General features: G+C 41.8%; 2 protein-coding genes and 1 long non-coding RNA gene across 6 annotated transcripts in view; 2 read left to right on the plus strand and 1 right to left on the minus strand.

Annotated features, from left to right (window-relative positions):
• sv2a (synaptic vesicle glycoprotein 2A) overlaps positions 1 to 18,130 on the plus strand; it is a 35,008-nt gene extending 16,878 nt beyond the window's left edge. For all 3 annotated transcript variants that reach the window (XM_047808408.1, XM_047808409.1, XM_047808410.1), the window contains exons 2-13: positions 665 to 1,375; positions 7,702 to 7,882; positions 8,028 to 8,179; positions 9,390 to 9,523; positions 9,856 to 9,945; positions 10,297 to 10,407; positions 10,787 to 10,875; positions 11,558 to 11,722; positions 11,807 to 11,940; positions 12,743 to 12,946; positions 13,024 to 13,183; positions 14,344 to 18,130. In XM_047808408.1, coding sequence (XP_047664364.1) covers positions 775 to 1,375; positions 7,702 to 7,882; positions 8,028 to 8,179; positions 9,390 to 9,523; positions 9,856 to 9,945; positions 10,297 to 10,407; positions 10,787 to 10,875; positions 11,558 to 11,722; positions 11,807 to 11,940; positions 12,743 to 12,946; positions 13,024 to 13,183; positions 14,344 to 14,527 — 2,205 coding nt within the window. In that variant the 5' untranslated portion in view covers positions 665 to 774 and the 3' untranslated portion in view covers positions 14,528 to 18,130. The remainder of the gene's footprint in view (positions 1 to 664; positions 1,376 to 7,701; positions 7,883 to 8,027; positions 8,180 to 9,389; positions 9,524 to 9,855; positions 9,946 to 10,296; positions 10,408 to 10,786; positions 10,876 to 11,557; positions 11,723 to 11,806; positions 11,941 to 12,742; positions 12,947 to 13,023; positions 13,184 to 14,343) is intronic.
• Positions 18,131 to 19,686: 1,556 nt separating this feature from the next.
• Positions 19,687 to 22,762, plus strand: bola1 (bolA family member 1). Of its 2 annotated transcripts, none has more exons than XM_027157813.2 (2): positions 19,687 to 19,772; positions 21,901 to 22,762. In XM_027157813.2, the coding sequence occupies exon 2, from the start codon at positions 21,937 to 21,939 to the stop codon at positions 22,381 to 22,383; it is 447 nt and encodes a 148-aa protein (XP_027013614.2). In that variant the 5' UTR covers positions 19,687 to 19,772; positions 21,901 to 21,936; the 3' UTR covers positions 22,384 to 22,762. The 2 variants fall into 2 exon arrangements, with proteins under 2 accessions (XP_027013614.2, XP_027013615.1); XM_027157814.2 differs by having other exon boundaries at positions 19,702 to 19,772; positions 21,996 to 22,762.
• Positions 22,763 to 24,926: 2,164 nt separating this feature from the next.
• The window catches only part of LOC125140209, a 2,560-nt gene continuing 362 nt past the window's right edge, over positions 24,927 to 27,124 (minus strand). Inside the window, exons 1-2 of the long non-coding RNA XR_007139451.1 lie at positions 26,964 to 27,124; positions 24,927 to 26,137 (exon numbers count right to left, since the gene is read on the minus strand). The exon at positions 26,964 to 27,124 is cut by the window's right edge and continues 362 nt beyond it. This is a non-coding gene — a long non-coding RNA (uncharacterized LOC125140209). The remainder of the gene's footprint in view (positions 26,138 to 26,963) is intronic.

Here is a 27,124-nt window from a genome sequence, read left to right on the forward strand (position 1 = left end):
AACGAACGGCCATTTAATCCGTACACTATTTAGCTTAACTGATAGCAGGTTGAACGTGTTAGCGTTGAGATCATTTTAGCTATTTGCTGTTGTGCTATAATTGTGACTACATTAGCTAACCAGGTTAGCTAGTTAGTTTAATGTGTACAAAAATCTCCACAAATGCTGCATCGGCTGATTCGAGGTGACTCGTCTTCCTGGTTTATTTTGTAATACTTCAATTACTTTCTCAAAGTTGAAATGATTTTCTTGCAGCTAGCAACATGCTACAGTAGATTCCTGATATAAGCGCAAAGTTTACATAGCTGCATTTTTCTATAAAGGTTTAAAAATATATATATAAAGTATATTAGCGTTTTATTCCAGACGATCAACCAGAAATGTTTTTTTAGAGGTGGAAACTTTGCCAATGAGAATTTTACCCTAAAAAAATCTGTATGTTAAAGGCGAGTCTGCAATTGTGCATCTTTCACGTCTTTTACATTTCAGTGAATCGCCTTTTCTGTAAATGTTGACATCTCTGAGCATTAGCATCTCATTTTAGCCATGTTTAATCGTTTGCTTTATGCAGTTGACTAGATAAGTAACACACCAGTGCCTAATCTGTGTATCTGTTTTAAACCGATTGTTGTATATAATAACATTTCGTGTGGTTGTGCTGCAGGTGACTGACGCCGACAAGGGTTTTAAACTCCAGATACTTATCTGCTACATGCTAAGGGTCCTTCTGTGACCACCACAGCAAGCGTTCGCTCCAGCACAGATCTCATCAACATGGACGAGGGCTACCGAGACCGAACGGCCTTCATCAAGGGAGCCAAGGACATCGCCAAGGAAGTGAAACGGCAGGCGGGGAAGAAAGTAGGCCGTCACGTGGACCGCGTTTCTGATGAGTATACCAAGCGATCGTACGCGCGCTTCGAGGAGGACGATGACGACGATTACCCGGTGCAGGCGCAGGACGGGAGCTACTACCGCAGCAACAGCCGTGCCAACGATGACGATGATGCCGCGCACAGTGACTCTACCGAGGGCCACGACGAGGACGACGAGATCTACGAGGGCGAGTACCAGGGCATCCCGCGACAAGACTCGTCAGCAGGCAAGGTGGACAGCCATGCGGCCGGAGCAGCACGGGCGCAGCTCCGTGACTTGGCGCAGTTCGAGGGCGAGAGGCGCAAGGATCAGGAGGAGCTGGCGCAGCAATATGAGACCATCCTGCAGGAGTGCGGCCACGGACGTTTCCAGTGGACGCTGTACTTCGTGCTGGGGCTGGCGCTCATGGCCGACGGCGTGGAGATCTTTGTGGTTGGTTTCGTGTTGCCCAGTGCCGAGAAGGACATGTGCCTGTCGGAGCCTAATAAAGGCATGCTGGGTAAGTCATCTGTCAGCTCATTTAAATTTGTTTTCAGCAAAGGCGCAGTAGAAAGATGAAAAGACGACCGGCATCGCAAATAAGTAAGGAATAAAACACAATTTGGAGGTGAAGTTAATGGAAAACAATCAACATGTTTTGATGAAGCGTTAAGTCGATGCTCTGTAAGCTAGCTACTAGTGAAATGAGTCATTGTTATGACAGCGGGATATTTTTGTCTAAACTTGGTTGTTATTGTAAATTTGGTTATATTTTGGCTGGAACTTGGTTGTTATGACTGCAGTAGATTTATTTATCAGTTACTGAAATCTCCAAGCTAGCTGTGTAGCTACTCTATGAGATGTAGAAGGAAATAACATATTCATGAATATTCATAAATCCTGCCATTTTTAATAAGGTTGAAGGTAAAGATGTCTTGTGTGTTTGTCCTTTAAACAGAAGGTTTTTAAAAACATGGCCTTCATTTTTCATTCGCACAGATGTTCTTTAGTCACATCTGTATGTCATCTGGTACGTCATGTGGTCATATCGGGTACGGATTGTTGGAAATCTGAGTAAATATAAAAGTCTTTAGTGCAGGAATAAGGGACTGTTACACTTTAATAGGACAAACACGAATAAGAAATGATGGTATTTAATTTTGGTCTGTGTAAAATCCTGATTAAAATGTGCAGTAGCTCGTAGACGAAAAAACCAAAACAAAGAATAAAATCATTAGCGTGTAATTCACCAGCGCTTTTCATTAGCAAATGTGTTCGTAAGTGATTGTATTTCCTTAAGCAGTTGCAAATGATTCTGTAAAACATGTAGTGTACTGTACACACACATATTTATTTATCCCTCCTGTGCCAGTTGAGATCTCAGAGCGTAGTTGATGGTATTTTCCTGCAGGCTGATGTCCGTTCCCATTTCACGCCCAGTACACCATCTGTCAGCTCCGACGTGGGGAGAACACACAGCAAAGCACACGGCCTGCTATCTATCTCTCTCTCTCTCTCTCGCGCCCGCGCGCTCGCGCGAGCGCGAGCGCGCGCGCGCGGGCGCGCGCGAGCACACACCACACGAGCGCACGAGCGCGCGCGCGCGCACCACACGAGCGCGCACGAGCGCGCGCGCGCGCGCGCGCGCGCGCGCGCGCGCGCGCGCACGAGCGCGCGCGCGCGCGCGCGCGCACACGAGCGCACGAGCGCGCGCGCGCGCGCGCGCACACGAGCGCGCGCACGCGCGCGCGCGCGCGCGCACGCGCGCGCGCGCGCGCAAGCGCGCGCGCGCGCGCGCACACGAGCGCGCGCGCGCGGCACACGAGCGCACGAGCGCGCGCGCGCGCGCGCGCGCGCACGCGCGCGCGCGCGCGGCGCACGCGCGCGCGCGCCAAGCGCGCGCGCGCGCGCGCACACGAGCGCGCGCGCGCGCACACGAGCGCACGAGGCGCGCGGCGCGCGCGCGCGCGCGCGCACCACACACACGCGCGCGCGCGCGCGCGCGCGCGCGCGCACGAGCGCGCACACGCGCGTGCGCGCGCGCGCGCGCGCGCGCGCACACACGAGCGCGCGCGCGCGCGCGCACGAGTCGCGCGCACGCGGCGCACGCGCGCGCGCAGAAGAGAGCGGAGCCGCGCGCATCGCGCACCGAGAGCGAGCGCGCGCGCCGAGAGCGCTATCAGCGCGTATCTACGACAGCCGAGTCTCGCACTCTCGAGAGATCACTGCACTCAGTCACAATCTGCTCTCTCGTAGCTCTCTCTCTCCCTCTCTCTTTTTGTCTCTCTCTCTTACTCACTCTCTCTCTCTCGTTCTCTCTCACTCACTCTCTCTCACTCACTCTCACTCACTCACCCTCTCTCTCTCTCTCTCTCTCTCTCTCTCTCTCTCTCTCTCTCTCGCCTCTACAATGTGATGACGCATGTAGAGCTATAATTAACCATCAGTAAAGGAAACGTTTCACAGATCCACGGTGCTGCAGTAAGAGAAAATGGAGATTACTTAGTTAACGTCCTCCAATATGGTGTAATTACACAGAAACGCTTCTCTGCTTTACGTTCATTCACTGAGAACGCGTGAATGAAAGGTCGCCCGGGTCACATTCATGAGGTTTGTTTCGATATAAAGAGAATAAATAGATCAGTAGGTAAAGTAGTAAAGACAGTGCTGTGGTGTGTGTTTTACTCTGATTATCCTTATATATCTAGACAATACTGTGATCTGGTTTAGTTTCCCTTGTGTATTGTATATCAACTTAAAACTGCATTTTATTAGGAATGCCTGTACATTACAGTAATCGGCCAATCGATGCAGAAAGTCATGCAGATGCTTCTGGGAAATCTGGGAATTTTCTCACACTATAGTCTCTAGAGTTGACACCGAATGGCGTGGAGGAGAGAAGAGAAGTGCGAGAGCTGACAGGAAGTCAGGATATGGAAATTCAGATACCGTCCTCTACAAACATGTCAAGCAGAAGAAAAAACATCTCAGAAGGTATAACATGTAGGAGGGAGAGCTACAACAGTCGTATTACTGTAGTTCTAGAGGTGAAGGTTAGGATTAGACGTAGACATTTAGCATTTAGCTATATAATAATGAGATATGCAAAAACGTAACACGTGTGTGTGTGTGTGTGTGTGTGTGTGTGTGTGTGTGTGTGTGTGATATGACATGTCACCGACTGATCAGAACGAGCGACACAGACATGCAGAATTCTCGTACTCTGCACACAAAGCTCGCTCATCTTCATTCCACATCATTTCACACACATCCACAGCAGCGAGCTCGTTTATCGCCGACTCCAACGGTTCAGAGTTTCGTTTACAAGATTAAATTCTGTAGAGACATTATGATTCAATTCATTATTAATTCAGCATTTTAATTCATGCATCCAGAATGCCTTTCTAAATAAACTCTTTAGCAAATACATTTTTCTCTAATTCTCCCTTTGCGTCCCTTTTCTCGATGCTGCGTTTGAAACCTACATAACGTTCTGTAGGATGTGTTGAGTTTACTAAATCTACTGAACATCTACTGCAGTCATTCATTCATTCATCTTCTACCGCTTATCCGAACTTCTCGGGTCACGGGGAGCCTGTGCCTATCTCAGGTGTCATTGGGCATCGAGGCAGGATACACCCTGGACGGAGTGCCAACCCATCACAGGGCACACACACTCTCATTCACTCACAAACACACACACTACGGACAATTTTCCAGAGATGCCAATCAACCTAGCATGCATGTCTTTGGACAGGGGAGGAAACCGGAGTACCCGGAGGAAACCCCCGAGGCACGGGGAGAACATGCAAACTCCACACACACAAGGCGGAGGTGGGAATCGAACCCCCGACCCTGGATGTGTGAGGCGAAGGTGCTAACCACTAAGCCGCCGTGCCCCCCAAAAGACGAATATGTTGAAGTAAATGTAACTGTAAACAGAAAAATAGTACAATGTGGGTCTATAATTATTAATAATCTGGAATCGTTTGGCAACCTTTGGGAAAGCCGGTGTCAGTAACTTCCTGCTGTTACTGTTATCCTATAATAGCAGGACACACAGTGTGTATGAGAGCACTAGGAAGTCATCAGTAAACACATTCTGGCCTTCGCCCCTAAACCCCGACGCAGCGAGCACGGCGCATGACGAGTGACAGCGAGGGGACAGGGTTCTTCAGACAGTTTGTTCTGTTTGTTTTGTCGATGAACGAGTGCAGCACCTTTGCTAGGTTACTGAGTGGAGCAGAGGGAGAGATGGAGGAGCTGCTACAGTTCACTGAGCTCTGTCCTTAGCAGCCTATTCCCTGCAGAAACAGAGAGAGAGAGAGGCTGTGTGTGTGGTGTGTGTGTGTGTGGTGTGTGTGTGTGTGTGTGTGTGTGTGTGTGTGTGTGTGTGTGTGTGTGTGTGTGTGTGTGTGTGTGTGCACGAGTGCATTCGCATTACGGAGAAAAAAATCCCTCTATAAATAGCATCACACCCTTCTCTCTCTCCATTTAGTTCTCTCTCTCTCTGTTTTTCACTTTCTAAGCCTGAAGCCTCCCCAGTTTCCTGTTCAGGAGACTCGTCTACACACACACACACACACACACACACACACACACACACACACACACACACACACACACACACGCACACATACACACGCACACATACACACACATACACTTACACACATACACACACACACACACATACACACACACATGCACACAGACACACACACATACACATGCACGCACGCACACACACACATGCACGCACGCACACACACAGACACACAGACACACACACACACACACACTTTCCCTTTCTCACTCTGTCCTCTCTTCACACCAGAAGCTCGGCTGTCTCTACACCCTCCTCCCTTTTCTTCCTCTGAGACTCACCCAGAATGATGGAAGTAGCCCCACCCATTTTTAGTTTGTTACCGAGCAACAGCTCGCGCTCTGATTGGCTGTTTCGATCGCATCACAGCTGCACTGTATAAATAACACACAGTAATATGCACAGTTTCACTCTTTCATTTTTTTATCGTTCTTCTCGTTTACATTTAAAGTCAAAATCAGTTATTCATGTATTAGTTTTATAGCATGTTTTTCAGACACGTATGTGAATTATTCAGTAACTACAGAGGGATGTAGTTATTACAGAAACGATCGTATGGAGAAGAGCAACATTATTTGTTGTTTCCTAAAGAACTAGGAGCTACAGATAACTAGCAGTTGTCTGTAGATCTGATCACTAACCAGTTAATGTCTTTATAATAATCATTCTATTTCTTCTATTTTTTTTTTTTTTGTCTTTCGGTTTTCTGTACCATCAACAAAAATAGATCAAGATTAAAGATCCGCCAATTTAAAGTTTCTTTAGGATGCCAAAAATGTTTTCTTTTCATCGCAGGTTCTAAGTAGAACCCTTTAAGGACCCCAAACTGAACAATCTGATGAACATGTTGGATGTAGACATGGACAGTAGACATTTTCTCAGCATAACTATCAAACCTAGATTCTAAAAATGTTCTCTGCAGCATCTCAATAACTATTTAAGGGTATTAGGGTATTTATAATATCTACACTGTGATCGATTTCCTATGGTATGACTGTTTATAGAACAGTCATGAGCTGTATACGTGTGTGTGTGTGTATGTGTGTGTGTGTGTGTGTGTGTGTGAGAGAGAGAGCTCACGACTATTCTATAAACAGTCACACTGCAAGCCCTCGCATGAAACTCGGTCCAATTAATGCGTCTGTTTTCTAATCTAATATTAAATCCGATAACCAATCGTATCATCAGACTAATGCAGTGTATGAAGCACAAAGGCAGATCTCTCAGACAGATCGACAGTATAGGCTCAAAACCCACCGTGAGATGCCTGACAGAAAGGTATTGAGGGACCTCCAGTCACAGCCACACAGAGCATCAACACCAGCTTATTGAGCTTTATTGAGCCTTATCTGAGTGAAAAGGCCTCTTTGCTGCAATGCGGTGATGAGATCTCTATCCTCTTGTCATCCCCAGCTCTCGTAGCCAAGGTGAGAGGATGACAATACGGTCAGCTGCCGTGCCAGACAAAATTCCCAGCTCCAAGCCACGATCAGTCTCCTCTATATCATATATGTAGATATATTTTCTCAGAATAAAATATAGTTTTCAGTTTGTCCCTGAAGAGGAATGGAAAGAATTGCATTGATAAACTGCCATGGCTCAGACTACTGAATGAACCCGAATGTTTTCCGGAGTGAATCTGGACGTCTTTACAACATCTTCCTAAACCTCAGTCGAGCAAAATGACCCACAGCGGTGACAACCAGAGAAATGTGGCAAGATTATCGATAAAACAGTCATCCGGCGAGGCACGCTCTGTTAGGGATACTGACAGTATGTCGATGGAGACGCTGCCAACTTCCTGACTTCTCGGCTGTTGCCCGTGTGACTCGTTGCTGGACCAAATCACACAATCGGCGGGCATCCAAGCCACGTTAATGCGGAATCGTACTTTCTGCAAAACTTCCAATAGCTGCTGCTCTCCTATGCGCTTTTTTCTTGAAGAGGACCTGGGGTTTATATTTTTTACATTAACACTGAAGCATAAAAAAATAAAAAATAAATAATCATCACAGAATTAACTAAAAAGACTTAGTCACTTATTTATGTCTCGTTCACAGATTCTAAATGACATGGACATCCAGTTCAGTTTGATCCAATAGCTGAATTTTCACACCAAGGCATTTAGTTAACGTTCATATGGGTTGCTAGGTAACATTGTGTTGTGTTTAATCTAATCCCCTCTCTCTCTCTCTCTCTCTCTCTCTCTCTCTCTCTCTCTCTCTCTCTCTCTCTCTCAGGACTCATTGTCTACCTGGGCATGATGGTGGGTGCTTTTGTGTGGGGAGGTCTTGCTGATCGGATTGGTCGTAGACAGACTCTGCTCATCTGTCTCTCCATCAACAGTGTCTTTGCTTTCTTTTCCTCTTTTGTCCAAGGATACAGCTCCTTCCTGTTTTGCCGCCTGCTCTCTGGTGTTGGGTAAGTATACAAGAACCGAAAGATCCACTTGGGAGAACGTAACATGCAATAGTTACTTATGACATAGTAAAAGTTAAACTAACAAATCCTTAGAGCTAATGCTTTGGTACACGGTTTCTACCTTGATTTTTCCTTATCCTTACAGGATTGGAGGGTCTATTCCTATAGTCTTCTCTTACTACTCAGAGTTTTTGGCTCAGGAGAAGCGTGGTGAACATTTGAGCTGGCTTTGCATGTTCTGGATGATTGGGGGAATTTATGCTTCAGCTATGGCCTGGGCCATCATCCCCCACTATGGTAACTATCAAAACCTTCAAATAACATCATCTCCCACTATGGTAACAATCAAAACCCTCAAATAACATCATCTCCCACTATGGTAACTATCAAAACCTTCAAATAACATCATCTCCCACTATGGTAACTATCAAAACCCTCAAATAACATCATCTCCCACTATGGTAACTATCAAAACCCTCAAATAACATCATCTCCCACTATGGTAACTATCAAAACCCTCAAATAACATCATCTCCCACTATGGTACCTATCAAAACCCTCAAATAACATCATCTCCCACTATGGTAACTATCAAAACCCTCAAATAACATCATCTCCCACTATGGTACCTATCAAAACCCTCAAATAACATCATCCCCCACTATGGTAACTATCAAAACCCTCAAATAACATCATCCCCCACTATGGTAACTATCAGAAACCTTTACATGCCATTATCTCCCACTATGATCATTCTCAAAACACATTAAATACCCTCATCCCCAACTATGTAACAATTAAAATCTTTAAAAATAATCATCATACACTATGGTAACAATCAAAACCCTCAAATAACATCATCTCCCACTATGGTAACTATCAAAACCCTCAAATAACATCATCTCCCACTATGGTAACTATCAAAACCCTCAAATAACATCATCTCCCACTATGGTAACTATCAAAACCCTCAAATAACATCATCTCCCACTATGGTAACTATCAAAACCCTCAAATAACATCATCTCCCACTATGGTAACTATCAAAACCCTCAAATAACATCATCCCCCACTATGGTAACTATCAAAACCCTCAAATAACATCATCTCCCACTATGGTACCTATCAAAACCCTTCATGCCATAACCTGCACTATGATAAGTATCAGAATTTTCTCCAGTATGGTGACTAAAAACCCTTTAAATACATAATACAGTACCTTAACATAAAGGTCATAGAGGTAGAATATATGAAAAAAACAATGTGGATACGCATTTAGACCTTAAGTACGACTCCTGTACCACTTGCACTCAGAATACAAAAAATCCACAACAGTAATAACACTCAGACTTCATGTACAGTAGTAATTCTTTCCCTACTATTACTACCATCCCGTAGTAGGGTAACGGTCCGTTTATCACCCTCTGTATCACATTATTTCTCACCAATAAAGTATCCCATTCATTGTTAGCATTATCGTAACAGTTGACCATTTTTTTTACACCAGGCTGGAGCTTCCAGATGGGCTCCGCCTATCAGTTCCACAGCTGGAGGGTGTTTGTTCTGGTGTGCGCGTTCCCCGCGGTGGCTGCCATCGCTGCCCTCAACACCATGCCAGAGAGTCCACGCTTCTACCTGGAGGTCAGTGTCTCAGCTCAGTTGTATTCCAAAAATAACCTAATCTTAATGTAATTTATATTTTCAGCATAAATATAGCTTAAAGGTGAGGTCTCTATTGTTTGAAAGCCAATGTTGACATTTGAAATCACCAAAACAAACACGCCCCTAACCCAAACGGGTCCCACCCCTGTATCGATAGCTCCGCCCACACATACATGTTTTGGATTTTTTGATTTTTGTTTATTATTCGGCCCGACTCAGTTTTCTGAAGCTTTTTTCAAAAATCGGAGACCCCACCTTTAAGTATGTTGCTAAATTTGGCATGTGGCATAAAATTTCTCTGTTCATACTAGAATGGGAAACACGACGAAGCCTGGATGATCCTGAAACAGGTTCATGACACCAACATGCGGGCCAAGGGCTACCCAGAGAGGGTCTTCTCTGTAAGTACCAGTGTCTTGGCTTGAAATGAATGTTTGGGGAATTTTAAATGCTTTTCATATTAATTATGCATTCGTTCTAATGAGTTTTCGTCTGTTATCATAGCGAGGGAGATCAAAGTGAAACACATTATGTAAACTGGAACTAGTTATATATCAAATAGCCAAACTGTTGTTTGATGTGATATTTTATGTGTGTTGCCGTGGATACCGCTTGTGCTTTTTGTGGGTGGCGGAGGACAGGGTGAGAGGTTTGTTAAGAAACGCCGTGTTTGAAGAAATGCATTTAGATGAAAACCTGACGATAAAGAGATATTCTGATTAATCCGATGCTGAATACTGATGTACCACCAGGTGACCAATATTAAGACCGTGAAGCAGATGGATGAGTTGGTTGATATGGGAGATGATACCACAGCCTGGCACCAGCGCTGGAGGCTCAAGCTGAGTAGCCTGTTTCATCAGGTACAACAGATAAATATAATATATTTATATACATATAAGTACATATGCTCTGACTTACTGTTACCACTGGTTGTTCTTATAGAAAAAAATAACGCATCAGAAGAAGAACATTAATATAAACCTGCACTATTGAGCTAATGTTAAAGAAAAGTATACAACAGCACATGCTCTGACCAATTAGCATCCAGAAAGCAATAGAATTGTACATCGGCCTGTCTTTCATCCAGTTACGTTTAGCTAGCGGTTATAGACCTAGCATACCCTGATAAGCGTATTATTCAAGCTGGATAGTTCTGACGTATTTTCAATACATTCATCAGTGTTTTTATGTAACAGAATCTCCTGATTATTTGAATGTCCTGTCATTCTGCCTTTGTAGGTTTGGAGCAACTTCTTGACTATTTTCAATCCAGAGTATCGCCGTGTCACCTACATGATGATGGCTGTCTGGTTCTCCATGTCGTTCAGGTAGAGATTCTGAGATGGTGGATATTTAGTGGATGTTTAACATTTCACTGTTTAACACGAACATCCAAATTAAAACAGTTTAAAACACTGATGGTAAAAGGTGCTCAAAGCAAGCAGAGGTAGCTTTGTGATAATGCAATAATGCTAATAGGTGTTTTTTAATGGTTTGCTAACTTTGTTGGACTGTTAGCATTGATTTGCATTTTGCCTAGTTTGTTGGGGGGGCATGGTGGTTAGTGGTTAGCACGTTCACCTCACACCTCCAGGGTTGGGGGTCCGATTCCCACCTCCGCCTTGTGTGTGTGGAGTTAGCATGTTCTCCCCGTGCCTCGGGGGTTTCCTCCGGGTACTCCGGTTTCCTCCCCGGTCCAAAGACATGCATGGTAGGTTGATTGGCATCTCTGGAAAATTGTCCGTAGTGTGTGAGTGTGTGAGTGAATGAGTGTGTGTGTGCCCTGTGATGGGTTGGCACTCCGTCCAGGGTGTATCCTGCCTCGATGCCCGATGACGCCTGAGATAGGCACAGGCTCCCCGTGACCCGAGAAGTTCGGATAAGCGGTAGAAGATGAATGAATGAATGAATGAATGAATGAATGAATGAATGTTTAAGTTAGCACATCCTTCTATACTAGTAATGAATGTTGAAGTATTTTGTTTAACAATGCACCGTTCTCCTTCTCAGCTACTACGGCCTGACTGTGTGGTTCCCTGACATGATCAAATACCTCCAAAAGCAGGAGTATAACTCACGCACTAAGGTCTTCATCAAGCAGAAAGTGGAACACATGACCTTTAACTTCACCCTGGAGAACCAGATCCATCGTCATGGAGAGTACTTCAACACCAAGTAAGCACTGCTAAATCTCAAGTAACTCCAAGTAACTCCAAGATTTTCCCAGATCACGAAAACCTTCTTCTGGTATTGTTGTAGGTTTTTGAACCTTAAGATGAAATCCATGGTATTCGAAGACTCCCTGTTTGAAGAGTGTTACTTTGAGGACATCACCTCCACCAACACCTTCTTCAGGAACTGCACCTTCATCTCTACCCTCTTTTACAACACAGGTCAGAACGAGGCTGATTTTCTACCCTCTGTATCCCACTCCGTGTATGAAATCCCATTCACTCTGCTGTAATTAACTGGACACACATCATCCAGTGTAAAACTCTGTCAGACGTAGAAGCAGACCTCAATCTCTGAGGTTTAGGATTGTTGAATAGAGGACGGCCGGCCAATGCGTTTCTTCATCAGTGAGAATGACCTCATTCAGTGAAACCATGCAATGCAGAGGGAAAGGTTTTAGGTATCTTAGCAACACTGCCTACTTTACTGTCTGTTGATGCTGCATTTTCTACAGAGAAAGCATCTATTCTGATTAAAATTCTAAAGTGTTCTCATCGTCAAAGAACATTATTTTCAATGTTTTAATAATACACTCAGAGGTGATAAAAAAAAACCCTCAGTGTATGTCAACACTCAGACATACATCAGCTTACGGTATACTGTATATGCATATTATTTATAGATCTTTTATACTGAGCTTGAATTTATTGAGCTAAATTTTATTATTAATATTTTTTTAATGCAGCTCATAAGTAATTGACTGCATCTTAGAAAATCGGTTTATAATCATTTCTGTGTGGACTTTAGTGTTCATGTTTGGCTGTACATCTGAACACTGTTGCGTTTATATGTATAAGCTTCTCAAACCCAAGGTGACTATCCAAAGCAAAAGGTTTGGAGGCTCTGCTGTGTAACTGACCGAGAAAGCACATACTCAGTTATGTTAGATTTTCTTCATTGCCCTTGACGGAAGTTTATTGCCAATTTATTTCTTATCTAATACGGTTCCTTTCTTCTTTTAAGATCTGTTCAAGTACAGGCTGATCGACAGTCGCCTCATCAACAGCACCTTCCTGCATAACAAAGAGGGCTGCCTGCTGGACTTCAGTGATGAGAACAACGCCTACATGATCTACTTTGTCAGTTTTCTGGGCACGCTAGCTGTCCTGCCTGGGAACATCGTGTCTGCATTGCTCATGGACAAAATTGGACGCCTGAGGATGCTGGGTGAGCGAGAAAGTTTTTGTAATATGTTTTTTTAGCGGGGTGCGGTGGATGTTAGCTAACTTTCTTCTCTCCTGCAGCGGGCTCCAGCGTGATCTCCTGCGTCAGCTGTTTCTTCCTGTCTTTTGGGAACAGCGAGTCGGCCATGATCGCTCTACTCTGTCTGTTTGGGGGAATCAGCATTGCGTCGTGGAATGCCCTGGATGTTCTAACGGTAGAACTGTACCCATCTGATAAGAGGTAAAAAAATTTATTTAAATCATCATGCTTAATAATAAAATGCTTCTATTGCATCTGTCACAATAGATGCAGGTTAGAAATAACACATGAACACATTAATAAGGAGGTTTTAGTGCTCCTTACTGGGTTTGCTGCAGAGCCTCTGCAGTATTGCTTCCTCTTTACAGATCTTTGGGGGAATGTCTGAAAATTCTCATTCAAAACATCTGAAGTCCCAGCAGGCCTGCCACTGAGTAATAGATAATATGAAGTATGAAGATGTGCAATGGCTTGCGGTGCCTAATGTCTTGTATTAAACAGCACCCCCTTGTGGCCAAACCGTTTATCAGTTTTAAAAATTGTTCTCTCAACAGCCTCGAATTGTCCTCACATAAACAAACAAAAAACACAGTTTATGTTACTTAAAAACAAGCTATAATCTCCTGTAACATAATAACTTTCCTCTTTCACAAAACTAAAAGATGAATTCCCCTGTCAGGGTTTTTAAATCCCAAATTTGCTTCACTTCTACTAGCCAGCAACCTCAATATCCAATAATCTTAATACTCTTTTCCTGAGATGAACTGTAATTCAGACTCATAAAACATGTTCATAAACACTACTTCTGCTAATTAAATTCAGATATTCTGACAAGATTTTGATTCTTTGCTGTTAACGCTAACCTGGTAGCTAACATGAGCTACCCTGAGGGGTTACCTAAGAAGATTCATTTATTAATTTTCATAAAGGTTGATAATCTTCACTGCTCTTTTTCAAACCGCTGTCCTGACAGGATTTTGAGGCTTTTTAAGCCACACATGTCCTTCGTTTCAAATATTAGCTAGGCAGCTAATATGTGCTAATCTTACTGAGTGTTTTAATAGTATTCATAAATATTGCTAATATTCACTGCTAATTTGAGCTGACTAGCTATCATTAACTAACTTGACAGGATTAGTAGAAATATTTTTTATTTATTTACTTAAAGTTTGGAGTTTTATTTTTATTTTATTAGCCTTTTAATTCATTAATACCACATAAACTATACTAATACACATACATATTGCTCCATCCAACAGACTTTCTTTGTTAGATTTTTATTAAATTTTCCTGTACGGTTTTGGATAGCTTTATATTCAATTCTATACATTATGTCACGTCGGTGTTCCTTTTCCCCACAGAACTACGGCTTTCGGGTTTCTGAATGCCCTGTGCAAGCTCGCTGCCGTGCTGGGGATCAGCATCTTCCAGTCCTTTGTGGGCATCACCAAAGCCGTGCCCATCCTGTTCGCCTCTGGGGCGCTGGCGGTCGGCAGCTTCTTGGCGCTGAAGCTTCCGGAGACGAGGGGGCAGGTGCTTCAATAGTGCGGCCTCCACACCAGCAGGTGGAAGCACTGAGTTAGGAAGAATCCACCTGCAGTGTGATTCCAATCCCTAATCAATCACATTTTGTCAGATTTGGATTTATATAAAATATCCCCTTCACATTGTTCGTTATGTTGACGGTACTTAATAAGAGGTTAAATAGTGCCAGAAAACATCTTAATCCCGTCTCTCATCCAGTCATCAGAGCGATTTGATGTAAATGTCTGAGATTCACTATTAAAAGTCCTGTTTATTTGACATATCTGAACCTTCAGGTGTCAAAGTTCTGACCTCTATAATCAGCGTCCTTACAGAGAGAACAGAGGTCGTGTGTGTGTTTGTGTGTGTGTGTGTTTGTGTTGAACAACTGCCATTTTAGACACATTCCAGATTGTTTTGTAGTTTGAGCGTGTTAACCCAACAGTGATGAGTTTGCCTGTTAATTTTCATCCACGGCATTACAGTGATGTGAGAGCGTGTCGTCAGTCAGTCGGTAGATCTTTTCTGCACGGACAGTGTTTGCTCTTAATGTGGTTCTGGTGGTCGTTGTTGCTGGTTGTTGTTGTTTTCTTCCGCTCACGATGTCCTAAGGGTTTTATTTTTCGAGCGACTGTCGAAATTGTAGAAAAAATCCATGTTAAGAAAATACGAGATCATAGCAACCAAGTGGAATCTTTTTAAAAAGAAATAATATTTTGGAAAATGTTGTGCACGAGGGCATAATGACGAGTGGAAGAAACAGTATGGAAAAAAATGCTCTTCATCCACATCTAAGTGAACTACCGTGTGTTCACATCATTTATGTTGTCGAACAGAAGCGATTCAGTAGTTATGACCCATCGTTCCTACCTTATGTTTCTTAAACATGCACAAGTTCTCGTCTGCCAACGACGAAAAGGTTTTATTTTCATTTAAAAAAGAAATAGGAACATTTGAAAGGTGAGGTGAAAAACCATATCAAGCACAAGAAGGTTTGATGAGACGATCCAAGAGTTAAAATGTTAAGGTTTATTTTGAAAACTGATGTAAATGCTGTACTGAATATAAATATACAGTTTAGTCTGTCTGTCCTGAACACACTAATCACTCATATTCAATATATAAATATATAAATATATAGCGGAAAAATTTTCAGACGCTGAAATGAATTTTCAGTTTCCAGTGAAATAGTACCATAATGTCTTAGATAGGTTCTACTGGATGTTTGTATATATATATCAGTTTGCTAAGGTAATATTTTTAAACTAGACAAATTCAGACAGAAGAAATCAATAGAAATGCAATCCGCGCATCACGTGACGTCACGTGAGTGACGCATCTGTCTTTTTCCTGTTCGATGACGGTGATGATAACGGTGATGCGGTACCCGTGTGTGTGTGCGTGTGTGCGTGTGTGCGTGTGTGTGTTTGAGAAAGTTCTTGCATGTGAAACATCGAGTGTTCCACAGATTTGTATTTATTTAATTATTTATTTATACGAGAGTTTGATTTTATAGTATTTTTTACTGTGGATGTCTGTAGTCTCACACACAGGGTGAAGTTTTTATTGTCGTTAATTACGTCGTCACAAAGGAAGAGAAAAAACTATTAGGTGCCGAGGCGACATTTTAATGAAAACACTGAACATTCGAATGACGTACAAGAAAAAAGAAAAGAAAAAATGAGTAAAAGCGAAGAGCACACGAATAACAAACACGTCAAATTAACAAGCACGAGAAACAAACACTTTTATCCCTTTTTCTTTCGATTATAAACCTGAATGAGTTCCATCTGATAAGTTACCGGTAACGACTGTCTTTACGCAGATCGTTTAGCAAAGAAATCGATAAAAAAAGATGCTTCAGTTTGTAGGTGATGCTCTTCTTTACTGCCATTTTGTAGGATAGCAGCCATATTCTAGATGCACTCAGTAAAAACAACAGGTCTGGTGTAAGAGGTATCACGCTCTTCTTCTTTCCTTTATTTGGTCACGAACCTCACGGTAGCTTTCCGCTATAAATCTGGACGTCATCGCAAACAATCTGAAGCACGATCTGACATCTTCGTTCCGATGCTCACGACCTTTTATACAGTAAACACAGATCTTTATGTTTAAAACATGGCACCAAAATATTAAAAATATAGTAAACTTTCTGGAAGAGGGATCACTTCCTGTTTTATATCACATGTTCATCACTTTACAACAAGAACAAATACCAGATATAAAATGATGCTTGAGGGACAAATATACTGCACAAACTCAGAACTCGATCTCAGAACAAAAAGCCCTGAACTCTAAACTCTACCTTTCCTTGTTCTTTAGTTAAAAGTAAAGCTTTAGAGCGACACTGCGTGCAACTTTAAACATAGGTACTTCAGGCTCCACTTGAATGTTCAGGTCTTATCTCTGAGACTACAGGAGCACAATTGAAGCGTTCACGTCATCGACTCACTCGTCTTCGGCACACGTTTTATCCGGATCGGGGTCAATGAGGGTTAAACAACTCATTAGGTTCTATTTCAGGAACGCAAAGCAATTCACTTCATTAGAAGGTTTGTGGATTAATAACCTGAGCAGTGAATAAAAGAAAAAAAAAGTTGCGTTTAAATCTCTGACAAAACTTTATTACTATTGCATCAGCTCCAGATGTTTCCTGTGATCTAGAAGCAGTGCTGAGATACGACTCATCTTACAGTCTTATCAATCAAATCATAAAAAAAACTCTTTATGTGTTTATGAAATGTAAAAAGAAAAAAAGGTCAGGGAATCGAATTAAGATGATTTGAGCTCACGTAGGGGGAAAAAAAATCACATAACGTGTGAGGTTCTGAGCTGAAACTGTATTTTACTGACGTAGACACACACGTGTGTGAGCTCACGTGAGAAAAAAACAAAACAAGGAAAACGTCTGAAAAAGCAAAACAAACAGGTGAAGCACGTTCACGACGTCTGCGTCAGCGAAATAAACCTCCACCAACACACGGGAACGTGTACAACGTGTTTCTCTAAAGCGTCACGTCTTTACCGTGTCGTTCTCACACCACGTGGTGCGTGTCTCAGTGACGTCATGTTCGATTTGTATGTTAAAAAAAAAAAAACATCAGAAAAGTCCTGGAACTTGTAAATTTCGCCCGTTCAGGTTGTTTCTTTTTAAATGTTGTTTTGTTACAGGGTCTTTTTTTATTTGTATTTTTCCTAAAAAAAAAAAACAACGCTCACTTTAGTCGATCGCGTGTGCAAAAAGAAAATCAAAGCAATAAGTGACTGACGTGTTTTTTCGGCTCCGCCCCCAACCACGCCCACCTCGTTGACTATAAATAATAGCACACTGAAAATGAAAATACAGTGAAATGACATGTGTAGTGATTAAAATAGGATGAAAAAGACGATTGCTGTATAAATCTCGCCTGTACAAGGCCAGTGTCTCTCGTTCTACAGATATACCACAGGTCTCTTGATGCTTTTGTCGACTCAAATGTATTGCCATAATTTAAATGTGACGGAGTTGATCACTTTATCATTGTACTGTGCTGTAGAGGTTGTAGTTGTTTGTATGTAAAAGTATAAATATGTGCAACAATAATAAAAAAAATTGAAAAAAAGACCAAAAAAAGGTTTAACATGCAAAATAGAGTGTTAGCGTATGGTGTTGTTTTTGTGCTTCATTTTATCTTATTGCATCTGAGAATGACCGAGACGTAAAGACGTTATCATTTAATATGGGGATTATTTCAATGTTACACCAAAATGGTTGTGTATTAAGGCTTGTGTGTGTGTGTGTGTGTGTGTGTGTGTGTGTGTGTGTGTGTGTGTGTGTGTGTGTGTGTGCGCGTGTGTGTGGGGGAAGGGGTATTTCAATGTTACACCAAAATGGTTGTGTATTAAGGTTTGTGTGTGTGTGTGTCTGTGTGTCTGTGTGTCACTGTGTGTGTGTGTGTGTGTGTGTGTGTGTGTGTGTGTGTGTGTGTGTGTGTGTGTGTGTGTGTGTTTCAGTCGTTCTGGGTATTTTACTTCAGTCACACAGTGAACAAATCCTGGCCTTTGATGAAATGAAAAACCTACGTGTGAAAAATAAACCTGTGTCATGGAGATAAAATGATTTGCAATTATTGACTTGAAGGTTTAAAATAATCACATGGCAGCAGAGCAGCATATAATCCTGCAGAAAGAAGGTGAGAGCTTAAGGTTTAGTTTCAAGTCAGATATCAGGATGAGGGAAAAGATTCAATTCAATTCAAGTATATTTGTATAGCGCTTTTTAAAATAGACATTGTCTCAAAGCAGCTTTACAGAACATAAACATAGAGCAGAAGGTAAACATAAGGAATAATAAAAGAAATAACTAATAATAAAAGAAAAAGAATTAACAGCATAAAAAATGCAAGATTATTATTAGATATATATAGTTCAAAAAGATCTCATTCAAGAGGAAGGAAACGGCATCGAGCTCAGGGACTGGAACTGAGGTGGTTGTTGGTTTGATTATTTGAGAAATCTCCTGTGAATTTCACTCACAACAGTCACTAAAGTTCTTACAGCATTGTGTAAAAAACAGAAATCATAAAGTAAGCAGCAGGTCTGTAGGCGATAAGAAGTCTTTGTGCTGGCTGGAAGTCTTTGGTAACTCAAACATGCTCGAGCTTCAGCTTCTCAGGCAGAGAACAGAAATCCGAGGCTCCAGAGACTCACTCAAACTGGGCAACATAAGAGGCATGACTTTGAAAAAATAAATAAATATATACTTTCTTAATTTTGCACTTATACTATAGGCCATATAATAATAGTTAGTTGTATAATCAGGTTTCATCATATTTTTATTTATGCAACACCTCTTTATATCTTCTGGTATTCTTGTGAAACATGAAAAAAGATCTTATTATCAACATACGCTTAAAAAAAAGACCTGGAAATGACAAAATGGATAAATTGTTCCTGCAAATATAGTCAAGTGTAGACCATTCTAAATTGGTTCAGAGTTTGTCTGTCTTATTTTCAAATTATACCTAGACAAAATTCTATATGATATACGGTATTTGGAATTGAAGTCAGAATATAACAACAATATAAAAAGTGTATAAAAGTGTTCTGATTTTTCTACTGTGTTAGAAATGTAAAAATAATGTTTACAATTTCTGGGAGTTCAGTTCTCTTTTATGGCCACTTGGTGGTAGTGTGTTTTTATTTCGGCACCGCACCAACGAAGAAGAACAACTGCGTCTGGTGCGTGTTCGAAAAACACGACGAGGAAGAAGTGGATTGCAGTAAGGTGAGAAAATGGAAGTTGTATTTAAACATTTAGTTTTTATGTTTTTTCTTCACAGTCATTGTGTCATTGTGTCACGGCGTCAATGCGTCATTGTGTCATTGTGTCATTGTGTCACGGCGTCATTTCATTTTATATAAATGAGGTAGAAATACAGAAGGTTCGTTTTAATGTAAAGTAAATGAGAAACAAAGCAGACAGTTTTATTGTCGCTACTGTATAATAAACTTTAAGGCAAATTTAATCCTGAGACTCATTAAATAAATATTCAGGTGGCAATGGTGTGTGTCCTGTGTGTGTGTCCTGTGTGTGTGTGTGTGTCCTGTGTGTGTGTGTGTGTCCTGTGTGTCCTGTGTGTGTGTGTCCTGTGTGTGTGTCCTGTGTGTGTGTCCTGTGTGTGTGTCCTGTGTGTGTGTCCTGTGTGTGTGTCCTGTGTGTGTGTCCTGTGTGTGTGTGTGTCCTGTGTGTGTGTGTGTCCTGTGTGTGTGTGTGTGTGTGTGTGTGTGTGTGTCCTGTGTGTGTGTGTGTGTGTCCTGTGTGTGTGTGTGTGTGTCCTGTGTGTGTGTGTGTGTCCTGTGTGTGTGTGTGTCCTGTGTGTGTGTGTGTGTGTGTGGGTGTGTGTGTGTGTGTGTGTCCTGTGTGTGTGTGTGTGTGTGTCCTGTGTGTGTGTGTGTGTCCTGTGTGTGTGTGTGTGTGTCCTGTGTGTGTGTGTGTGTGTGTCCTGTGTGTGTGTGTGTGTGTCTTGTGTGTGTGTGTGTGTGTGTGTCCTGTGTGTGTGTGTGTGTGTGTGTGTGTCCTGTGTGTGTGTGTGTGTGTGTGTCCTGTGTGTGTGTGTGTGTGTGTGTCCTGTGTGTGTGTGTGTGTGTGTGTCCTGTGTGTGTGTGTGTGTGTGTCCTGTGTGTGTGTGTGTGTGTGTGTGTGTGTGTGTGTGTGTCCTGTGTGTGTGTGTGTGTGTGTGTCCTGTGTGTGTGTGTGTGTGTCCTGTGTGTGTGTGTGTGTGTCCTGTGTGTGTGTGTGTGTGTGTCCTGTGTGTGTGTGTGTGTGTGTCCTGTGTCTGTGTGTGTGTCCTGTGTCTGTGTGTGTGTGTGTGTGTGTCCTGTGTCTGTGTGTGTGTCCTGTGTCTGTGTGTGTGTCCTGTGTCCTGTGTGTGTCCTGTGTCCTGTGTGTGTGTGTGTGTGTGTGTGTGTGTGTGTGTCCTCTGTGTGTCTGTCTGTGTGTGTGTGTGTGTGTGTCCTCTGTGTGTGTCCTGTGTGTGTGTGTGTGTGTGTCATCTGTGTGTGTCCTGTGTGTGTGTGTGTCTGTGTGTCTGTGTGTGAGAGGGTCTGTCAGTGTGTGTGTGTGTGTGTGTGTGTGTGTCCTCTGTGTGTCTGTGTGTCTGTCTGTGTGTGTGTGTGTCCTCTGTGTGTGTCCTCTGTTTGTGTGTGTCCTCTGTGTGTGTGTGTGTCTGTGTGTCTGTGTGTCTGTGTGTGAGAGGGTCTGTCAGTGTGTGTGTGTGTGTGTGTGTGTCCTCTGTGTGTCTGTGTGTCTGTCTGTGTGTGTGTGTGTCCTCTGTGTGTGTCCTCTGTGTGTGTGTGTCCTCTGTGTGTGTGTGTGTCTGTGTGTCTGTGTGTCTGTGTGTGAGAGGGTCTGTCAGTGTGTGTGTGTGTGTGTGTGTGTGTGTGTCCTGTGTGTCATCATAGGGTTACAGTGCCTTTGGAGCACAGATATAAAGGAGAAACAGAAGAAAATCTTTCCGAAAGGATTTTGAAACAAAATTGGTTTCACTGCTGAATCAGAAAAACAAAAGAACAACTTTTTTTTTTACTGCCATTTGTCAGCGATGTTCAGTGTCATAGTGTTGGATTCAAAAGGCCCAGAATGCATTGCAGCTTTATGTTGCACATCACATGCCTGAGTTACTGCAGAGGCTTTGATCAGTGCTTATAAAGGGTTAAGTCACACTGCAGCACCATCAGAAGGTGGCTGGAATGCAAAATAAATCCTGGATGTGATTTGAAGGTCACGTGTTTCTAATAAAGATTAACATACAAGTTGTTCTGGGGAGATTTCTTTTTTTTTATTTGAAACTTCTGATTTCTCACTAATCCTCTTTTTTATATCGTTCTGATCTTTACGGTTCTGATATTTGCAGGCCTGTCGTTGCCGTCCTCTTACTCCTGGTTTGCTGATGTTGTCCCATGTTCGCCGTTTTTTCCGTTCCTCCTCTGTCGCTCTTTTTACATCCAGACATTTTTCAGCTCATCACATGGAAGCTGTGTCCATTCGACCGGTCGAGGCTTCCATTCGCACCAAACTGACTCAGGCTCTCACTCCGGATCACCTGGAGGTGCTGAATGAGAGCCACATGCATGCTGTGCCCCCAGGCTCTGAGTCACACTTCAGAGTGCTGGTGGTGAGCTCACGCTTCGATGGCTTGTCTCTGTTGCAGCGCCACCGCCTGGTCAACGAGACCCTGAGTCACGAGCTGAGCACCAGCATTCACGCTCTCGCCATCCAGGCCAAGACGCCTCAGCAGTGGAGCAGCGACCCGAGCCTGGCCAAGAGCCCACCGTGCCTCGGAGGATCCAAACATGACCGCACTGTGGCAGAGAAGCTCAGACCGGAATCTGACTGATCTGATCCGGAGAACTTATAGGCAAAAGAAACACTTTGATAGAAAGTGTTTAAATTTACTGCAGTCTGTATAATAATAGACATTACGGAGATCAGCGAGTAGCTGGTCAGTAGCGTTTAAGTGTTGTTTATTTAGCTTGCTAACAGCTAGCCAGGTTCACGGTGATATCAGAGAACAAATAAACTCCTAAGTTATCTTAATAATCTTTTTTTAGAGACAATTAGCTTTTAATGATTTAGATTTAATCAATACTTTTTCACCCTATTCACACGTATATCTTTTGTTCAGGTTGCTATCTCACTGTACTGAGTTATCATTATTACAACTTATTATGACTGCATTAAGTATCTGCATAAAGTTTTTACTGTTTTATTTTTAATATCACTATTTCTGTACAGTGTTATATTACTTGTTATATTAATTGTTGTTTGTTGTAAATCTGGGAAGAGAAAAGTGCACAAAAGTTCTGTTTTGTTTTTAAATCCACTTGCTGGCAGTTTTCCCTCCACCAGGGGGCGACATAAACCAATATTACACACTAATGAAAGAGCAGCTCGATCGTTGTAACTTCATGAACTTTATTTTCATGACCAAAGAAAAACGTCATTAATACCTCAGGGATTTAATGATGGTTCCTCGACAATGAATTCTGTTACTATACAGACTCTAGGATGAAGTCTACAGTCCGAGAATTTTGCTTATTCACGTAGCAAAAATATCTCTGTCTCTCTCACACACACACACACACACACACACACACACACACACACACACACACACACCTGATATTTTGTAGACACTCAAGCACTGACCTGGTTGGTTTCCAGTCACCTAATTCCATTTATTCTTAGAAGATAAATCGATAGAAATGTTTGAATGACCTTTAGCCATTTGGTGATCATAATTATTCGTGAAACTCCAAATAACTGTAGAAACTCTGTATAAAACTCTACAAAATGTTTTTATATGGTACCTTTTTTGATGCCCAGGAACTTTATTGAAGTCTTTAAAGAACCATTAAGGAACCTCCTTTTTTCTCCAAGTATATAAAACAACGTGTGCAGGAAACCTGTATTTAGACTGTGTAGCTAAACTCCAAAACACTTAAGTTCACCGTATTAAGAATAAATGGTAATGCTAGTAAAACGATAGAGCTCTTAATGGATTCCCATCTGAAGGAACTCGTAATGCTTGTATGTAGAAACCTACAGTATGTGAAGTGCTTTTCTATTAAAAGGGTTCTACAGAGAACCTTTATGTCTGAGGTACACACTCCAAATTATAGGTCATTATTTTCTTAATATGTAGAACCTGCGAATTAAAATAGCTAAACGGTTACTATAGGTTACAATAGGTTACTGAAAGGGTTCTACCTAGTGTACTGCTAGCATAATAATTACGGTGTGTGTGTGTGTGTTTTATTAAACATACAATATGTTTGATGAAAGAAATAAAGTTTAAAATCAAAGCATTTAATCAAAACTCTTTTGTAAAATCAGTGTGTGTGAATCTGTCATTTCTCAGTGCTGGAGAACGACAACTAGTGTTGTGTCTCAGCTAGAAAAACAACACTGTGACCATTTTACAGCTTTGTTCATTAGTGAGAGAGAGAGCGAGAGAGAGAGAGAGAGAGAGAGAGAGAGAGAGAGCAGGGCCTGAGGCTGAGGCTGAGCTGACAGGTCAAAGCAGGGAGTCCTGAGCACACACTTCACTCCCCCTCAGAAAAATGTCTGATTTGTATATTTGGTGTCCAGGTGCTTGTGAACGCTCCATCTGGGTGACAGAATCCAGAGCTTTAAACACAGGTGGGCTAATTTTACTGCCCCGATGGATCCATGCGGCCGGACGAGGGGTCACGCTGGGGCCGAGTTTGTGCTCAAGAACATTCATTCATTCATTCATTCATTCATTCATTCATTCATCAAATAATTAGTTAATTATTTGATTAGTTTATTCATTTATTTGTTTATAAATAATAAATTATATAATTAGTTCATCATTTATCTATTTATTTCTATTCACTTTATTTATTAATAAATTGATTTATTTATTCATGCCTTTACTCGTGTTTGTTTGCTAACTCACACCTTCTATTGGTGTGTTGCTTAATAATTTGTTTTTTTTCCAATAATTTATTTTTATAAAATGTATTCAGTTATCTATCTATCTATCTATCTATCTATCTATCTATCTATCTATCTATCTATCTATCTATCTATCTATCTATCTATCTATCTACCTATCTTTTTAAATGTACAACCTTTAAGGCTTCTACACAAACAGTTCCAACTAAGTGGCTCAGAACCCTAACATAGTGTTTGTTGTCTCAGAACCGTGCAGCTGAGGTTCTTAACATTAAAAATAAAATAATTGCTAAAAATTAAACACTTTATTGGTTTTTCGGTCGTCACTGTAGCGAAAGCAAAACCTTAAAGCTTCTATGTGCTTCCAGGTCCTGCATAAGTGTACAGTGGGAACCTTTTATTAGATGACTCTTTAAAGTACTCTTACAGAACCCATTTTTCTTACAGTGTATGTTCTACCTGTGTGTGTGTGTGTGTGTGTGTGTGTGTGTGTGTGTGTGTGTGTGTGTGTGTGTGTAGTACAAACTCCAAATGATTGTTATTTATGTGTAGGATCTAGAACCTGACCTAGAACTGCACTGGTACTTGCTACACTCTCTAAAGGTTCTTTGAGAATAATTAAAAATGTTCTCTTCCTTATGGGTTCTGCACTGTTATGGCTCTAGCCTGCGTTTTCGTTAGAAGAAGTGACTTGTGTGTGATTGTGGTCTAGGTTTCAGTTTCTGTGTGGCAGTAAGTCTCGGACTGGAGGTTTCCATAAATGAATTAAAGCCGTGTGGATGGGAACCCAGGCTGGGAACTGGTGTGTCAGTGGGGCAGAGTGATGCTACCAGGGCTGGGATCCTGCCCGCAGCGGCGTTCCCGTGAGCGCCCTGATTTACAGGCCGTGCTGCTGGATCTCGGCTCCCCAAGCATCGCTGACCTCAAGGAGCAGGAGTCAAAAGGTTAGAGACCGTGGGGGTTGAAGGGCACCAAATGGCTGTCTGAAAAAAGCCCCTCCAGGGTCCGGGCCGTCTCCATGGAATTGACGTCTGTAACTTTCCTCGGTCCCATGTGCTGCTTGCGTACTGCGGTAGGCCAATGGCTTTAACATTTGCTGCAATCATAAACTCCCAATCACTGCGATTGCGCTCTTAATTGCAAAAGCAGTTTGTTTCTCAGCGTGTCAGCGTGTCACAAATGACTCCTGTGTGGCATCGTGGCCAGAGTTTGCGTCGTCCTGTTGTGTTTTTACAAAGCGATCTGTTGGACAAACCTGTGTGAGATGTCTTCTTTGTGAATGAAATAATTACATTCTCAGGAAAATAACAGCCGAACAGAGAGAGAGTGAGAGGGGGGTGGGGTTGGGTATTTATCAGCGTGGCTGTTTATCTGTTCTGTCTTTTTGTAATCAAAGAAAACAATCAGATTAAAGGTGATGGAAACAGCTCATTAAGTCCTTTAGATTAGAAGGCTTTCTCCTGGTCCGGCTGTTCGGCTAACGAACGCAGCTCCTGAATAAGAGACCATGAAGAAGAAGACAAAGGCGAAAGGAGGAGAGACAATATCCTTGTGTGGGAGAATTAGTTACACTCAGTAGTCCAAGTATTCAAAGAGAGAGAGGATCAGAGAGGATTAGGAGCAAAGTCCATACAGGTGGAGGGCGGAAGAATCACACGGCACAAGCGTACCTTGTTTAGGATACAGAGGAGTGATGGGGGAGTTGTGGGTACACACACACACACACACACACACACACACACACACACACCACACACACACACACACACACACACCACACACACACACACACACACACACACACACACACACACACACACACACACACACACACACAGTTTTTAAAATTTTGCTAAGCATTTTGTGTATTTATTCATAATTAATATCCAGTTTATCAGATGAAGAAAAAGATCAATTATTCACATTAAATCATTTTACTCAATATCCGATTGATTTGTATTTAAACGATTAAATCATTTATTAATTTGTCAACCTTTTTTTTTTGCCAATCAGCTAAAAACCACTTGCATGAAGCTTAAAGTGTAAATGTGTGTAATTGTGCACTGAAACGAACGAAAGGCGAACAGCACTGATGAACTAAATAACTGGTACATTTTTTAATAACTAATTAATAAACTGGGTACTAATTACATTTAACTGGGAATTAAATAAAATTATTAGTGAGCTGCAGATGTTTTGAGGTTTGAAATGAAATCGAGGCTAAAAGGCTAAAATTACAAAAAGTATATTTATTATTATTATTATTATTATTATTATTATTATTATTATTATTATTATTATTATTATTATTATTATTATTATTATTATTGTTATTATTGTTATTGTTATTAATAATATTAATAACAATAACAATAATAACAATAATAATAATAACAACAACAGCAGCAACAACAACAACAACAATAATAATAATAATAATAATAATAATAATAATAATAATAATAATAATAATAATAATAATAATCATGTGTTCACCTGTAACTCCCCTGTTCATGATTGAGGCAGTGTTGGTGCAGGCGTCCTGAGCCAGGGGTCAAAGGTCACACCGTGAAAGCTGGCCCGCAACCCGAGGCTTAATCTCCTGTAGTCCAGATGCATGATCTGCTGAATAGAGCCCACTTTGGCGGAGACAAAAG

Source organism: Tachysurus fulvidraco, chromosome 25, assembly GCF_022655615.1.
Source record: "Tachysurus fulvidraco isolate hzauxx_2018 chromosome 25, HZAU_PFXX_2.0, whole genome shotgun sequence".
In the NCBI taxonomy this organism is placed as follows: domain Eukaryota; kingdom Metazoa; phylum Chordata; class Actinopteri; order Siluriformes; family Bagridae; genus Tachysurus; species Tachysurus fulvidraco.